The sequence below is a fragment of the Prenolepis imparis genome, unplaced genomic scaffold (assembly GCF_030444845.1).
Source record: "Prenolepis imparis isolate NDT839.2.m4 unplaced genomic scaffold, iyPreImpa1.0 SCAF_3, whole genome shotgun sequence".
Lineage (NCBI taxonomy): Eukaryota > Metazoa > Arthropoda > Insecta > Hymenoptera > Formicidae > Prenolepis > Prenolepis imparis.
Window position 1 is genome coordinate 5568716 of NW_028141161.1, and position 19540 is coordinate 5588255.

At 26.1% G+C, this 19540-nt stretch overlaps 1 protein-coding gene across 1 annotated transcript in view; it reads left to right on the top strand.

Moving 5' to 3' along the window:
- The window catches only part of Atg4a (Autophagy-related 4a), a 33005-nt gene extending 14952 nt beyond the window's left edge, over positions 1 to 18053 (top strand). Inside the window, exons 5-10 of the mRNA XM_083033193.1 lie at positions 6275 to 6354; positions 7715 to 7866; positions 8024 to 8102; positions 9286 to 9440; positions 13553 to 13715; positions 15260 to 18053. Coding sequence (XP_082889319.1) covers positions 6275 to 6354; positions 7715 to 7866; positions 8024 to 8102; positions 9286 to 9440; positions 13553 to 13715; positions 15260 to 15327 — 697 coding nt within the window. The 3' untranslated portion in view covers positions 15328 to 18053. The remainder of the gene's footprint in view (positions 1 to 6274; positions 6355 to 7714; positions 7867 to 8023; positions 8103 to 9285; positions 9441 to 13552; positions 13716 to 15259) is intronic.
- The last annotated feature ends 1487 nt before the right edge of the window (positions 18054 to 19540 follow it).

Genomic DNA, 19540 nt, shown 5'->3' on the forward strand with positions numbered 1-19540 from the left:
AAAGTTTTTAAAAGTGTTTAAAAAGTTTTCGAACACCTTCAATAAAATATTTTATCATTCTTAGGTATCCACACTCACACGCAAGCACAATCACACACACACACACACATACACAGTCTGCTTTTTTTAGAGCCACTTGATGTACAAATTCGACTGAACAACCTCCCCGCGGTGTACATCGGATAATGCGAATGCCGATGATATGTCAACTTTGAAGTTTCGTATTTTGGGAACGGCTTGCGCAAAAGACCCACATAGATAGTGTTTTGAAAACGTCTCGACAAGGGTTACAAGAATATACAATAAAAAATAGGGGGTTCCATTTAAGAAAACATCGATGATCTTCACGTGACCTTCAAATGACTATTCAAGGTCAAACCAATGACATCATCTTATGTCCCCCTCAAAGTCAAAAAACTTTTGTATGAAACATTTTTCTCTACGATCGCTTCCTGTAAAGTTACGAGGGGTGATAGATTACAATGGGACACCCTGTATATTTTAATTTAAACAAACACATTGTTAGCAAAAGGTATTAAAAAGCTCCTGTATAGCAATAATATAAATTCCTTAAGAATTGTATTTGAGGGAAAATATGTGAACCTTTGTCCAGCTGGCCCCTTCAAGACGGCAAAATAAAAAAAACCGAATATGATAGAATATTAGGAGCTATGTTTAAGAGTTTTTGCACTTCACAAGTTAAAACTTTTGAGCTCGTCATCCAAATTTTAAATTTTTCTCCCCAACTATGGAAAAATGGGCTAATAAGAAGGGTGCGATTAGTAAAAAAGTGCAGATTCTTTTTCTCCTAATAAGAATTTAATCAATTAATTCTTATTAGAATATTTATTCTAATAAGAATTAATTGATTAAATTCTTATTAGGAGAAAAAGAATCTGCACTTTTTTATATGTAAGTTCTCTGAATTGGACCGAAATTGAATCGTTCCTTGACTCCTTTCTTTTCGCTTTAAAAAATAAGTCATTTGTCAATTTATCTTCCGCGCATATTCCTGTCGAAGTACAGCGATTTCAATAATTAGGAGATAATTTTTTAGTTTATCTAACATAAACAAAACTATAGTAGAGTTTAATATTAACAAAAATATGAAGATTAATATTGACATTCCTACATACATTCGAGTAACATTCGTCTTCGACCTTTTAAACTAGTTTTCCAAGACTTCGTCACTAAATAAAAAACATTTAGATCAGCAATAGCTTCCAATTAATTGAGAAATTGTCAAACACAAACGAATATTTTAAATTGATCTAGATGTAGTATTATTTTTCACAAACGTCCCGATATATCTGGCTATTGTATTATTAAAAGATGAAGTTATATGAAGATAAAGTGCACTATTCCGCGGAACGAGTTTTTGGAGGCTGTCAGGCTTGTTTTTCGCATTCAATAGTGTCTTCACTATCAAGAGACGAGTTCACTGCTCTCTTCAATCATCATCATCATCACCCTATAGAAGCAGGATTTGAAGATGAAGGCGATTAAGGCTTTTTTTGTTAATCTTCCCAGTAGATGTCGCATTGATAGTGCTCAAAGTTACTTATACATTGTAAAAGTCACGCAAATCGATGATAAAAGCACTTATTCAACTGATAATTCTTACCTTTGTGTTTTCCTCAACCGTTGTAACCGAAGGAAGACTTGTTGTGATCAACCTCGTTGTAAAGATTAGGAGATATTGAAGATCGTATGCACAGTTTAACTTGATACCCTTACCAGAGATGATCCAATTCAGGGATCAAAACATAATTATATATTAATTAATCAATAGTCTCATTAGAATTAAATCTATATGGATTTAAGAGCTCTTAAATAATTTCTAATTCTAAACTATCAAGCCAAATTTAATATTTTTGAGGGATATATATAATATTTTTAATTTTTAAGGAGTGACAGGCACTAAATGAACATCCACCACTAGTGACAAATTTAAAATTTTGCTTTATATGACGAGTTCAAAATTTTTTGTGGAATTCGAAAGCTGTTAAATAGTTCCTAAATCATTCCTTTTTATATTTTGCCGTGGTGGAGGAACCAGCTTGATAAGGATGAAATAAATATATATTTAAGTTCATATACATATGCATTGTATACCGAGTGTTCAAAATAAAGCGTTACAAATTTTTATCTCCAAAAATATTGTTTTTAGAAAAAAATGTTTCAAATAAAAGTTGCAGTATTTCAAGGGGGAAATAAATTAATGTTTTAGAAATGTTTATAGAAGACGGTTTTCAAGGTTATTTTAAGGTCAACTTGATTTTTTAAAATGGAATTACCCTAAATATTTTATGTAAATAAACTCCTTGTAACATTCTGCATAAAAAATTATAAGGGTAAGATAGTCAAAAATCGAACGGTTTACGAAATATTTACATCTTAATATCTGACATATTTTGATATAAAATACAAAATATCTCGTAAATTATTTAGTTTTCGATAATCTTACCTTAATACTTTTATGTATAGAATAATTAGACGAATTGGATAAACTTCCGAAAAGCCCATACCTCCGATTTTTTGTAAACTACGTATACTTACGTATTTTGACGTGCTGATTACGAATATGATAGTGAAAATTGGCGCAACTTTCATTTTCATGGTGAAAACCATAAAAAATCGTCAATGACGTTTTTTGGATTTATTTGATCAAATACTGGAAAATTCAAAAGTATGTATAAACACAAGACCCAACCCATGTCCGCAGTACTGCGTAGAAGTCCCAATATATGGCCTCGCTTTGCGTGGAAAGTTGCAAACCCATATGGAATCGTATATGTACTGCAAAGTACATGCTAGATGGGAGGACAGATATAAGATTTAGAGTCCATCGTTTTTCTCGAAAACTATCACTCGTACGGCAAAAATGAATATGACATAAAATGCATATTTCAAAGAAATCTACAACTTTTGTTTGAAACATTTTTTGAATTTTCCAGTACTTGATAAAATAAATCCAAAAAACGTCAATTTTTGACGATTTTTTATGGTTTTCACCATGAAAATGAAAGTTGCGCCAATTTTTACTATCATATTCGTAATCAGCACGTCAAAATACATAAGTATACGTAGTTTCAAAAAAATCGGAGGTATGGGCTTTCAGAAGTACACCCATTTTTTCTTAAAAACAAGTATGTATTTTCATAAAAGTATTAAGGTAAGATTATCGAAAACTAAATAATTTACGAGATATTTTGTATTTTATATCAAAATATGTCAAATATTAATATGTAAATATCTCGTGAATTGTTCGATTTTTGACTATCTTATCCTTATAATTTTTTATGCAGAATGTTACAAGGAATCTATTTACATAAAATTTTTAGGATAATTCCATTTTAAAAAATCAAGTTGACCTTGAAAACCGTCTCCTACAAACATTTCTATAACATTAACTTATTTTCCCCTTGAAATACTACAACTTTTATTTGAAACATTTTTTTCTAGAAACAATATTTTTGGAAATAAAAATTTGTAACGTTTTATTTTAAACACCCGGTATATTACATATAAAGTGGTTCACCGAAAACAAAACAGACATATTTTTAGGTGAAATTTTTAGGGTGAAATTAATCCCTTTTTGGGGGTTGAAGTTAGATGAACGAAAATAGCCAATTAATATGTCCCTTGACAACAAAGTTGATCTGTCCGAGCGTGTTTTGACCAAATTGTTAAATGCCAAAAAATGTCTGTTACGTTTTCGATGGGCCAGTCTGTATATACTTATATTATTTATTTTTGTATGACAAAACACAAATCTCTTAAACTCAAAGAAAACTCAAAAAATGTTATATCTCAAATTAAGGCTCTTGGGTGCTCACCGCGGGCATATTGGAATCGTGACGTCAGAGGCGAGAAATAACACGTTGAGATTTCTTAGATGCCATTTCTAAATAAAAACATATTTGCATAAAATAACACTTAAGATCTCTTTAATACACTTCTAGAAAACGCCGAAAACTATTCTTCTCCCTTGACAGTCAATCAACAACCGTAAAAGGATCGAGATATCAAACTTTGACATGCGGAATGACTGCGCATGTGCAAAGACCAGACGGACTGAGCCTCATAATATTACATTTTACAGCTGTTGATTGATTATAAAGGGAAAAGGATAGTTTTCGGCGTTTTTTAGAAGTGTATTAAAGAGATCTTAAGTGTTATTTTATGCAAATATGTTTTTATTTAGAAATGGCATCTAAGAAATCTCAACGTGTTATTTCTCGCTTCTGACGTCACGATTCCGACATGGTCGGCAAGGTACCAGGAGCCTTAAGTAAAAATTAAATATAAGTTTTAACATTTTTTAAAATTAATTCTTACTGTTAAAATTTTTAAATTAATTCTTATTGTTAAAATTAATTGTCTCACGATAAGTATTTTTTAAATATTTAAAATAGATATTAAATATATTATTATATTATTATTATATTATTTTTATTATTTTATGCAGATATAAAATTTCATTACATTTTATTTTCACAAAAAAAACTAAAAAATGTTTAATATACCAATTTTGCAGAATGTTTTATTAAAGATTTTTATTATCAATGATTTTCATTATGAAATGATTTTATATTATGAATTTATTATAATTTAAAATTTTTTATATACTTTTTATCCTTTTCGTTTCTGATTTAGTTTAGCACTTTTAGTTTAATTTTTAGATTATTTAATAATTTTTGCAACAACTTTTATCAATAAACTTCAGTCAAATAATATTTAGAAGTAACACAATTTTTAATAAAATTTTGCAAGTTTCAAAATAAAATAATGTTTTGATAAAGTGCAGATATAAATCTTCAAAATTTAATTAAAAATTTACAAAGAAATTTGTTTTTTTGCAAAAAAAAAAACATCCGTGAGGTTGCCCATTTTATGCATAATTACCAAAAATTTATAATTTATTTTTATTATGGCAAAATATGCAATATTATGTAAATTAATCAATTTTCTACTAAAATATTTGCTACATTTTTCGATTGAAAAATCCATCTTTATAAAAGTGCAGCATTACTAGGTTATCTAGACTTCAAAATGTTTTATTGCATATTTTTTTTAAAAATGCAATTATGTATTTCTTTAAAATGTATCTCATTATTGGTGATTCTAATATCGTTCAAGAAAAATTAGTTGCGATATAATTTCTTGTTAATTAAAATAAAACAGTAAAACAACAATGTATGACATCATACAAGGTGAGAAAAAAGTCTCGGGATGACTAAATATTTCGAAAATAAACCATTTTATAGAAAAATGTTTGAGACAAAAGTTGTAGGGTTTAAAAGATATATTTAGTAGTTTTATGCAGTTTGACCTTGAATCATTAATTTGATTAATTTGGTATTTTTCAAGGTGATTTCAAGATCAACTCGATTTTTTTAATGGAACACTACGTGTTTTATGTAAATAGTGCATTGCAAGTTGCGCATTGTAAGTTGCATACTTAAAAATAACTGTTTTACACCAATTGATTCGTTTAATTATTCTATGCATAAAAGTATTAAAGTAAGATTATCGAAAACTAAATATTTTACGAGATATAGTATATCAAAATATGTTAGATTAAGATATAAAATATTCAGTAAACGTTCGATTTTTGGCTATTTTACCTGCTAATTTTTTATGTAGAATGTTGCATAAGGAATCTTTAAAATGTTATAAAACATGTAGGGTAGTAATTTCAATTTAAAAAAAATCCTTATTTGTGTTGACCTTGAAATGACCTTGAAAACATCCAAGTAAAAGTATGTATTATATAATTACACTGTTATATATTATAATTACATTGTAACTAATAAATTTAAGAATACAAAAAGTACAATTTAGTATGAAAAAAATGTTAACTTATAAAACTTTTATAAGAGCATACTATTTTCAAAATATTATAATTTTTGATAATTACTTGAATTTAGTGCTAAGATTTCTTAGATTTTTTTATAACATATTACAAAATATAAAATCTTTTTTTTTTTTTTATTTAGTCGAAAATATTAAAAATTATTTTCCATTTTGTAACTAATGAATAAAAAATTTTGTGACAAAAAATCAATCTACTTTTAATTTAATTTTACGTAACTGTGCACTTTTTACATACTTTATATACATTTTTTCTAATCCATTGAAATTTAAATTCGTACTTCATATTGAGTCTTATTATTAAATTTTTAACTTACATATACATATTTTATTTCTATTTATAAACGTTTATAATAACCCTTATAATTTTAATTTTTTATTATTTATATTTTTTCAGAAAATTAGTCGTATATGATGAATGGAGCTCCATTACTATACATGTTGCACTAGACAATACATTAATAATTAATGATATTTGTAAGTATGTAATTATATTATAATAGAAGAGAAGAATTGTGACATAATCAATTAATTAAGAATCAGTTGAACACATTAATATGTCACATATTTATTATATTATCGCATATATGTATTTAAAATTCTTTTCAAAGAATACATATATACCTATGTGTGTAAAAGAAAAAAGAAAAAAATAAAATAAGAAAACATTATAAAAGTTCGTTGTATTATGTCTCTACATAATAAAATATAATACAAATTTATAATTTCCTAATTTATGTTTTTATGCAGATTTTATTTTTTTTATATATTATAATTTTTTTAGAAAGGAATCATAAAAGAAGATTAAGATATATAACTATACATTAAAATATACGTAATAGATTGTTAGTTAATTGATCATGTCTGAATAATATTTGTTCTTTGATTTTATATACAGGGTGTTTCATTTTAATTTCCCCAAGCAAATATCTCTGAAATTAAGCAAAATATAAAAAAAAAAAAGCTTTAAACAGAAGTTGTAAGATTTCGAGGGAAAAAAAAGTTGACGCTACTGACTTTTTCTCAAAGGGCAATTTTCAAGGTCATTTAAAAGTCATTAATTTTTTTATAAATGGAACTACCTCAATTTTTTTTATATAAATCGATTCCTCGCAATATTCACTATAAAAAGTTATAAGGATGAGATGACCAAAAAGTGAATAGTTTACAAGATATTATATTTATTTTAATTTAACATAATCTTATACATAAAAACTATGGAATATCTCGTAAAATATTCATTTTTTAATAATCTTACCTTAATACTTTTATGCACAAAATAATGAAAAAAATCAATTGATGTAAAGAAAACACATAATTGTTTTTAAAAAAAAATCTGCAATTTGCAACTAGCAACTACATACTTTTTCTTAAAAACAATTATATGTTCTTTTACATTAACTTTGATTCCTTTCGTTATGTTGTGCATAAAAGTATTAAGGTAAGATCATCGGAAAGTGAATATTTTACGAGATATTCTATAGTTTTTATGTAAGATTATATTAAACTAAAGTATAAAATATCTCGTAAACTATTCACTTTTTGGCCATTTTACCCTTATAACTTTTTATGTCAAAAATTGCAAGGAATCAATTTATATAAAAAAATTGAGGCAGTTTCATTTAAAAAAACATAAATAACCTTCAAATGACCTTGAAAATTGCCCTTTAGGAAAAATTTAGTCAGTAACGCCAACTTCTTTCCCCCTCGAAATCCCATAACTTTTGTTTAAATCTTCTTTTTTCGTATTTCGCTTAATTTCAGAGATATTTACCTGGGGAAATTAAAATGAAACATCCTGTATATTATGTATGGGTCGTCATATATGGATTTGCAGTGAAACAGTGTAGAGTAGAAGGTGGAACGACGGCGGAAATAGATGGAGAAACGCCTTTGAAGGCACCTAGCCAATGGAAACCTTTATTATTGTTAATCCCACTGCGCCTTGGACTAAACGAGATTAATCCTGTATACATTAATGGACTCAAGGTATTAGTATAAAAGTTTTGTTATGCATAGAGAACATTGAATTTAATTGTTAATGCTATTAAATGCATAAGAATATTATATTACTAATGTATATATTTATGGTTTAAAATGTAGAAATGTAGAATTGTAAATTTATGGAAACATTTTTTTTTTTTAGACATCATTTAAGTTTACACAATCCTTGGGAGTGATTGGAGGAAAACCTAATCTTGCTTTATATTTTATAGGCTGTGTAGGTTTGTATACTTTGATAAATATTAGTGATTTAATTTAAGATTATATGAAACACATATAACATCCTGAAAATATAAAAGAATTAAATCAATAACAAGAATAATATTTATATTAAAAAATAGAATGATAAGAAACAGTAGTAAGAATCAATTATTTTACAGAATTAAAGTTTTTTTCATTAATGGAAATTTAAAAATAAGATTCTTTTTAATCTTTTAATTCTTTTATTTTTTTATCTTCAATAATTATATATATACTTTTTATTTTATTTTTTTATTTTTTTTTTATTTTTTTATTTTTTTTTATTTTTTATTTTTTTTTATTTATTTATTTTTTTTTATTTTTATTTATTTATTTTTTTTTGCTCTTTAATTGCAAATTAAAATTATATATAAAATCTAGTTTCTATATTTTTATTATGATATTGTATGTTTTAAATTAATAGAATAAAATTTTATTTATTTAGTTTTTATTACACTCCTTATTGTTAATTAAAAGTTAATTTTTTAATCAGTATTAAACTTTAAAAACCAAAAAATTGACTTCCCGGTTTTAAATTAATTTCAGCTTTTTCCTAGAATATTATTTTGACATGTATGTTTAAAAACTCTAAAAATTCTTCAAAAAATGAAAAGAAATGTCAAATTAAAAAAAAGCTATAAGTTAGCTCATTATTTTTTTCTTATTTTACTTCAGGGTTACATCTTATTAAAGTTTTGAAATTACTTAATTTCTAAATAATAAATTAATTTCTAAAATATTAAATATTAAATAACTTAATCTTAAAAGGGGCTTAATCATACCATTTTGAAAATATTTCAACATCAGTTAAAATTCAAAATAAAAAAAAAATTTTTTTTAAGTGATCTTGATACGACCTTATTAAAGTGACTTATTTAAAGTGATATTGATTTTTCATTCAAGGTCAAAAATGCTGCATATTTTTTTCCTTTTAAATTGAACAACTTTTATCTAAAACATTAATTTGTATTTTGCGTACTTTTTTATTTGGACTTGGATTTGAACTTAAATGAATCTTGATGTCTATATCTTACAATTAGTATATGTATGTCCCATATATACATATATTTATAGGATTATATTTTAATAATCTTTTATTTTATAAATGTAAAGTTAATAATCACGTGGTGTTTTTAATAAACGCATAAAATAAATATTTTTTAGGAGATGAAGTGATTTATTTGGATCCTCATACTACACAGAAATCAGGTAGTGTCGAAAGAAAGATGAACGAAGAAGAAATTGAAATGGATGCTACATATCACTGCAAATCAGCTAGTCGTATTCCTATTACAGGCATGGATCCTTCTGTGGCACTAGTTAGTATAATCTATTTATTTTTTATCTTTTATTAAAGTCTGCAGAAAATATTTAAAAGTTGTTATGGATACTGACATAGTACAAAGTCATCAAGAATATCTGGACGGAGCATTATCGCAAAAAGAGATTAATGAGCAAGATACTTCGGCTAAATTCGATCACGTGCTTCGGATATATTTAGTTTTATTACATCAATATACACGCAATAAGAGAACAAGAGCTTTAGCATTAATTTAGGGGTTTATCAATACATATATCCATTTTAATCTATAAATATAAAGAGTTACCCATTTTAATCTATAAATCAATATGAAAAATGACTGTGAATCAAGAAAATGGAATACATAGGTATTGAAGGGATCGCAGAAAAAATTCGATAGATGGAGTTTTAGACATTTCAAGATCATTTTTTTTATGCAACCATCTTAATTTTTTAATATATATATCGACTTTCTCCGTCTAGGTATTTTTTGATCTATGTAATAAATAATTAAAATTAAATTTAAATATTAAAAATCTTTATTTTATTTGACATTAATCAGTTTCAAACAAACAGCGAGAATTAAAAGCATAGTAAACTATTACATTTATTTTCCATTATTTAATTTGTGTGTGTATGTGCGTGTAACATAAATAACACTATATTGTTCAGTAAGGAATAAAGACAATATTGTATAATATCTCACTGAACAAAATTGGTTTGTTGCAATAATATTTCCATGCAACTTATATGCATATACAAGTTGCACAGAAACAAGAAGTATATAATATTATTACAAGTTATTTATACAGTACAACTGAAATATATTGCACATATTTTATTATATAATGTTATAAGTTATTGTAATAAAAATTTATTGCAACGTTATAATATTAAATTATAATTGCTTCTCTCTCTCATTGCTATATGATGTATCTATTTTTTTTTGTATTCAAATTTTTGTCACAAACGGATGTAAATCCCCTGCATACAAAGTATAGCTATTCAAAGAGCCAAGTCTGTTGCGAATAGATCTGGCCAAGTGTTTGCTACAAATTATTGTTAGCAAAAAAGCTACAAACTTATATAGAAAATTATCCATTATATTTCTATTTGAGACAAAAAATCGGAATTTAATTTCTACATAAAAAATTACGTCAACAAGTGCGCTATATATATATTATGTTTACAAAATTGAGCCGCAGTTTGAATATGACTATTTTATTTTATTTTGGATAAATGATTTTAGATTGAAGAAACAAATGAAAGTATTCGACCAAACTGGCAAATAGATATTTTTTATTTAATTGAAAATCACGACGTTTCGACCTGTATGAAGTTAGCACCCCATTTTTGAAATTTTAAAATTCTAAAAGTTGTTCCAGGTTGCTCTAGACTTGTTCTAAATTGTTCCAGAAGATCAAATTTATATTATAAAAATTTTCGCGGAAAATTGAAAAAATCAATTTTTTGACCCGGCACCCCATTTTTCAAAAATCGAACTTTTTAAGGTTGCTCTAGGTTGTTCTAGTTTGTAAACATTGTTCCAAAGTATTAGTTTGATTGGTCAAAAATTTTAAGAGATATTAAAAAAAACAAAAAATTTGAAAAAAAACGTTTTTGGCCATTCTTTCATAAACAAAATAACTTACAACATTGTCGATTTAGATTATGTTTATAATCGTGTAGAACAACTCAGAACAAAATTTTTAAAACCGGAACAACAATATAAGGCCCATTTTACTCTTAATCGATTTTTTTTTTTTTTTTTTTTAGTAAATTACTTGTTCCAGGCTTCCCGCTTTAAAACTATAGTATTCTCGACTAGAACAACTCAGAACAAAATTTTTAAGACCGGAACAACAATATAAGAGCCACTTTACTCTTGATAGAAAAAATTTATTTCTCGATTTTTTTAGGTAAAAGACTTGTTCCAGGCTTTCCGCTTTAAAACTATAGTATTCTCGACTAGAACAATTTAGAACAAGTTTTAAGACCAGAACAACAGTATAACAAAGGCATTGGCAGAATTTTTTTCAGGGGTGGGGCACTTGCAGATTAATTGAAAAAAGAAGTTTGCTTTAATATTTTTACATCTTTTAGTTTTAAAGTTTTCTCACTAGCCGAGAATACTATAGTTTTAAAGCGGGAAGCCTGGAACAAGTCTTTTACCCCAAAAAATTAAAAAATTTTTTCAATTAAGAGTAAAGTGGGCTTTACACTGTTGTTCCGGTCTTAAAAATTTTGTTCTGAGTTGTTCTAGTCGAGAATACTATAGTTTTAAAGCGGGAAGCCTGAACAAGTCTTTTACCTAAAAAAATAAAAAAATAAATTTTTTTTATCAAGAGTAAAGTGGCTCTTATATTGTTGTTCTGGTCTTAAAAATTTTGTTCTAAGTTGTTCTAGTCGAGAATACTATAGTTTTAAAGCGGGAAGCCTGGAACAAGTCATTTACCCAAAAAAATAAAAAAAAAATGTTTTTGATTAAGAGTAACGTGGGCCTTATATTGTTGTTCCGGTCTTAAAAATTTTGTTCTGAGTTGTTCTACACAATTATAAACATAATCTAAATTGACAATGTTGTAAGTTATTTTGTTTATGAAAGAATGGCCAAAAACGTTTTTTTTTTTTTCAAATTTTTCGTTTTTTTAAATATCTCTTAAAATTTTTGACCAATTAAACTAATACTTTGGAACAATGTTTAGAACAACTAGAACAACCTAGAGCAACCTTAAAAAGTTCGATTTTCGAAAAATGGAGTGGCGGGTCAAAAAATTGATTTTTTCAATTTTCCGCGAAAATTTTTATGATAACAAGTCTAGAACAACCTGGAACAACTTTTCGAATTTTAAAATTTTTTAAATGGAGTGTTAACTTTATACAGGTGACGTTTCGACCATATGGTTGTGGTCCTTATCAAGTGATATAAATTGCGTTGGGTAAATTATTAACAATTCAGAATCCATGCATATTCGAGATCAAACGATTAAAGATTGAATTTGTCAAATTGAAAGAGAGAGAACATTGTGTCAATATGTCACTTCATCAAAACATGTCTATAAACTGATCGTTTGATCTCGAATATGCATGAATTCTGAATTGTTAATAATTTAGCCAACGCAATTTATATCACTTGATAAGGACCACAACCATATGGTCGAAACGTCGTGATTTTCAATTAAATAAAAAATATCTATTTGCCAGTTTGGTCGAATAATTTCATTTGTTTCTTTAATTTAGCTACTGGCAACTTTAAAGAATTCCAATTATTGATTTTAGATTGGTTGGTATCATTTCTTTACTTGAAATATTTAAGCTAAATATACGTCATATTATAGACTTAAATATTTATTTTTTATTTCATCCAAAGAAATAATACAATAATAATCAATTGAACATATTTAGTTAAGTTTATATTTTTCAGTGTAAAGTATAGATAGTGATAAAAATTGTATTTAAACTTTTCATTGCTAGTTTCATTGCTAAAATCTTACTTTGCATGAAATTTATTTCTTAATAATTTTTGAATAAATAACGAACAACGGCTAAAAAGAAATCTTTTGGAGGTTACTCGGAGTGATGACTTTGACAACATATATCAAGAGATCAAGATTACTGAGCCTGGGTCTTTTTTTATTTTTACTTCCTCCCCTCTCTCCCTTTCTCCCTCCCTTTTCTCTCTCTCCTTCTCTCTCTTCCTCTCTCTTTTAATGTCTTTTTTTATATATAATATTTTTGATGTGACTTAAAAATATTTTTTTAAGTATTTAAAATTTAAAGTGTTATTGTATGAAGAAAATAATTTTGAATAAATTTTAACTACTGTGTTACAATATTTTTGAACATATACACGCACGCACGCACAAAAAGCACATATACACTTATTAGTATAAAATATATATTTAAAAATTTTAATTTAAACTTTTGAAAAAAAATCTACGTCAATGATGCGTGAGTCTTATATTTAAATAAATTAAATTTGTTGAGAAAACTTAATAAAAAGAGAGAAAGTGTGTGTTTGATATTTATATTTGTATTGCATTTTATACAGTACAAATGCCCACATGTTATATATGACATTTTCAAAATTATATGTATATTCTTATTAATAATTAATCTATTGCATTTCAGTGTTTCTTCTGTGCTACAGAGAAGGAATTTAAATCTTTATGTAAATCAATGCAAGAAGAATTAATTTTACCCGAGAAGCAACCATTGTTTGAGCTTTGCAGAGAGCGTTTAACACAATGGTCACCAGCAGATGTTGCTTCTGAAGCGATAGCAGCTTCCAGTTGTACGTATTTCATTACTATTACAAACAGCAATTTACATTATTTAATATAATTTGAATTTTTTATTAATTTTTATTAATTTGATATGAATAAATAAATGTGAATGTATACCATGCACACATGTATACGTGTATGAATGCATATGTTGTGTGTATGTGTGTGCTTTAATAACATTTAATTTATTACTTTAATGACAATTATTATATATATAGTATCCCATTTTAACTTACACAGCAAAATATTTTTTGAGCAATGCATTTTAGAGAAAAATGTTTCAGACAAAAGTTATAGGATTTCGAGGGGAAAAAAAGTTGACGTTATTGACTTTTTCCTAAAGTCATTCACTTTTCAAGGTCATTTGAAGGTAATTTATGTTTCTTTAATTGGAACTATAATTTTTTTTACATAAAACGATTCTTTATAATATTTACTGTAAAAAATTATAAGGGTAAGATAGTTAAAAAGTGGATAGTTATGAGATATGTTATACTTTAGTTTAACATAATTTTACATAAACTATTCATTTTTTGGCCTTCTTACCCTTATAACTTTTCATGCCGAAAATTGCAAGGAATCGATTTATATAAAAAAACATTGTGGTTCCATTTAAAAAAATATAAATGACCTTAAAAATCACTTTTTAGACAAAAGTTAGTAATGCCAACTTTTTTTTCCCCCTCGAAATCCTATAACTTTTGTCTGAAACATTTTTCTCTAAAATCCATTGTTCAAGAAATATTTTGGTGAGTAAATTAAAATGGGACACTCTGTATACAGGGTTAGCTATTTTAAGCTATAAGTCAATATATCTTTCAAACGATTTTGAATTAAAAAAAATTGAACATATAGGTGTTGAACGAAATTGAAGGGGTCATTAGAATATCACAAAAAAATTCGATATGTGGAGGAGTCTTGAAAAGTTCAATATCTTTGTTGTCTTAAATGAAATCGCCATAATTTTTTTATATAAATCGATACCTCGCAATATTCTGCATAAAAAGTTATAAAGATAGAATGATCAAAAAATGAATAATAGGTTACGAGATATTTTATACTTTAACTTGACATAATTTTACATAAACTATAAAATAGGTTGTAAAATATTAATTTTTCGATGATCTTACCTAAGTACTTTTATGCACAAAATAATGAGAGAAATCAATTGGTATAAAGAAAACACATTGTTGTTTTTAGGAAAAAATATGTAGCTGCTAGTTGCAAATTACATACTTTTTTTAAAAAAACAACTGTGTTTTCTTTACACCAATCGATTTCTCTCATTATTTTGTGCATAAAAGTATTCAGGTAACATAATCGAAATAATCTGTGTTTAATTATTTTAATTCAAAATTATTTGGAAGATATGTTGACTTATAAATTAAAGTAGGTCACTTTGTATACACAGGGTGTCCCACATAAAGTGTTATAAGCTGTTTTCGAAAAAAACTTGATAAAATTAATATTTTTAATATAGAAAAGTTAAATATTATTAGAAGATTAATTTTTAGACAATATAGGAGATTTATTATATAAATTCTCTGTGCAGTTGTGGACTTTGAGCACGTTGAACGTCAGTATGACACATCTGATGAAGATTTTGAACTGCTTGGTTGACGTCCACCTAAATTATCTTATAATATTGCGATAAAATGTGAGATAACAGTTGATTATTACATGTAATATATAACGATAGTAATTTTTTTAGAGTCAATTTGTATTTTTAACCAGCGTGATGTGAAATTTCAATTTCACGCGAGTGTATAGTGTCCTGAACCTACTGCACCATCTGCCAATAACAAATGTCTAAAGTCATTTTGGAGACGAAAAATCTTATAGCGAATTCGATCACATCAGCATTTTAGTAATGCATATTAAAGATATTGTTCTACATGAAGTATCTAAATACAAATATCTAAATAAATAATATAAACATCTTAACGATGAGATAAAATTATATGCTCTACTAAATAATAATATGACAATATATCATGATTGCGTTTTAATTCTTTACAATATTTATATTATTCCTTTTTATTTAAGTAACTTCTATGTACAACAGCCTTTAATATGCATTATGGTGATCGAATTCACTGTTAATACAAAAATATTAAAACTGTAAAACAAAAATATTAAAACTGTAAAACAAAAATGATAATAAATAGATGATATGATTTTAATAGAAGAAGAAAATGGAATAAGAGTGATGATAGGAAGATCAGAGGGATACATAGGGATAGAAAAAAGGATTAAAAGGATTAATGTGGAGATGATAAAGATATTTAGTGATATATTTAGAAAAATGGATGAGAAAAGGAAAAGAATAAGTTGGAATTTTGGAAGGGTAGGAGGGTAGAGGAAGTGAGATCAATGAGATATATCTTGGATTAATTGTAACACATATTTCAATCAAACAAAAAGCAAAACGAATATATAAGGAACAAATTGAGAAAGAAAATGGCGATTGCGATACAAGTATGGATTATAGGAATTGTATATATTGTCTATAAGGTATGATTGTTTGACACCTTAATCTGGATGATATTGAAATATGGAGTGGAAATAAAAGGATAGAGGAAAAGAAAAGGAATAGAAAGAGTAGAGGAAAAATACATAAGATGAATTTTGGTAATAGAGAGAATACTAGAATATATGATAAGAGAGGAAATACATAGAGATAAGTTGCGAAATAGGATAGCAAATAGGGCTTGGCATTAAAAAAAAAGGTTAGAAGAAAGAAAATGTGGAAAATTAGCAACAGCTAAAGAATTTGGAAAAAAGATATCGAAAAAAAAGACTAAAGAAAAGTAAAGAACTTGACGAGATGGGAGAAGGGAATTTTTCAAAGAAAGAGGAATGTGTAGGATACAATATGAAAAAAGAAAGAATGAATTTTAGATTATAAAGTAACATAAAATATATGAAGAGGAAAATACAGAAGAAGAGAGATGGAAGAAAATTAGAGAGTGACGATAGATGAAAAAAAGAGGGAAAGAAGGGGATAGTAAAGTCGAAAGCAGAAAGTCCGAATAGGTAGTGATATTGATATATATTGATATTAGATTAAACTAGTTATAAGTATAATTACGGTATAGCCTTCATAAATTAGATCTTCATTACTTCAATTTCATGTTTTCATCAACACTAATATCATGTTATCTTCATGTCATATAGGATGATTGGATAATTTCGCGCTAGGGGAATATATAAATTTTCTTTTCAAAGAATTTTTTCTGCACCTTTAGCCCCTTAAGGTAAAACTTATGAAGATTCTACTGTAAACAAGAGTAAAGAAAGGAAGGATAGCGTATATGTACGATTCTAATAGCGAAAAAGTTCAATAGATATAATAGATAGAATAAAAATAAATATATAACTGTAAGGTAGATTGTAAGCGAGAATTATAACTTTTAGGGAATTAATAAAAATCATTGTCTATAAATGGGAAAGCGTTTTAAAAATATCAATCAGTGTTGGCCTAAAAGCTCGCACTTTCAGGCGCGATATATAACAGTTATTGAACCGTAATACTGAAATGATAGCGGATGATGACTAAAAACCGGCTAGGCCTGTTAAAAAATAGTATCGAAACAGGTATCTGTTGTTCATTTTTAAACCGGCTACACACACGCAGTTAAACAGTTTTACTTGTACGTTTGTATGATTAAGATCCAATTTTATATAGGTTTAGTAAGGGGTTTTTGATATATAAAATCCTAGATGAAATTGAATCCCGATAAAATGAGACTATTACATCTTTTGTTCAGCAAGTCATAAAATCTACAACATATGAAAAAAGCAGCCAATTCCGAAAGCCAAAATCCTATGTATTTGATGCAGGGGTCCTTTACTACAAGATAGTCTAGCTGAAAAAGAAAAGAGATATCTATTCGTAATTATCTCTTTGGGCCAGATCACCTCAATGCTTTTCATATAGGCGTTATTACTTCAGTACTAGTTCAATGATAACAGTAGTGAAAGTAATCTTACATTAATTGCTTTCAAATATTAACAATTTTGCATACAATGATATTAAAATTTTTTTAATGTCTTATTTTTTGCAAAAATATTTAATTTGTTATGCATGTTGATGATAATAATAATAGCCACTTAAGAATGTTATAGAATATATTAGCGTTGAAACATGTATATACTTCAAACTGTCAAAGTTGTCATATAAAATAAATGAGGCCATGGATGGAAAAAGGGCCAAAACGCTGTTTCGAGAAAATCGACTTCAAAGTTTTCATTAGAATATTACTTTATTATTATGTGCCCTTTTTCCATAAATAGTGTAAAATCGTAAAAAATTGGTCTCTTCTTTAATTAAATATAATTAAATTTATTAAATATAACTTTATTTAATTAAATATAATTAATTATTTAGTTTATAACTTTTTATATATTGTTTAAATAAATATTAAAATAATTATATACTATTATAATATATTATATATTTTATAATATATTATATATTTATAATATATATAATATATATACAATATATATATGTAATATATATGTATATATACATTGTACATTTTATTTTATATATAATTATTATATTATATTATTTATTATATAATATTGTTACATTAGAGAAATAATATGTGCTTTGTATATTATATATATAAAACATACCTGAGTCGATTTTGATGATTTACGAAAAAAGGGCACATAAGCGTATGTGCTCTTTTTCCATCCATGGCCTCAAATGTATGTCACAGGCGAATAATGAAGAATGAGATAAGATTAAGAAATGATTTTGTTATTATTATATGCAAAATTATCTCAATATTTGAAAGTATATCAATATTTTAATAGCATATTTACTACTGTACAAATATATACATCATGCTTAAAAGTGCGGATATTGATGGGGCAACTCGATGGGCCAATTTTAAATGACTTAAAATAGGTTTTTTATTTAAAACTAGCCACGAATAATTGCCTTGATATTAGATGTTAGATTTTTCGTCTCCAAATGATCTCGGGAAATATGTCATTAAAAGATGATGTAGTAAAATCTAAGACATTATCTGTATGTATGTGTATAAGTAATTTATATTTAAGCACATTGTATATATAAATATAATTATAATTAGGTTTATATTCTTACGATATTGTAAGGATCAAGAATTGTATACATTTACGAAGATATATTTGCGCTGTTGTGATATAGCATCCATTATTTATCATCTTCGCTTAATTGCGCATATGTAATTATTTCTAAAATAAAAACATGGTTTAGAAATATACTTTAATATTTCTGAATATAAAAAATCAAAAATTTTTTTAATTTAGTAATTAGTATAGTCAATAAAAAGTTGTTACATCTGAATAATCTTTAAATTGATGTATTATTTTTCTTTTTTTTAATAATCTTATAATGCTTTGATAATAAGTTTTATTTTAATAAATACTATAAATATGGCAAATAAATTATATTTAAGATAAAATATATATTTCAATATACATAAGTCATTTATTATTAATTTCATAATTGTCGAAATAGAAGATAAAAGGGAGCAACATATTTATTTACTACACATATTTACATATCTTTTACGAATCGATATATTATTCTTACTTTTTTGTTTTTATGAATTTATACAAAAATAAGATTTATTATTTTTTCTATTGAGAAAGTACGCAAATACTGCAAAATAATTTTGCAGTTAATAAAATCGCAATTTTGCACAGGTTTTTTCATAACTGCAATGTATGTGCAATGAGTCTATTATCTAAACATACTTGATATAATAATATATATGACTGGGGGACATGAAAATTCATAAGAATTCATATAGTTTTTTTAAACAATTGTAAA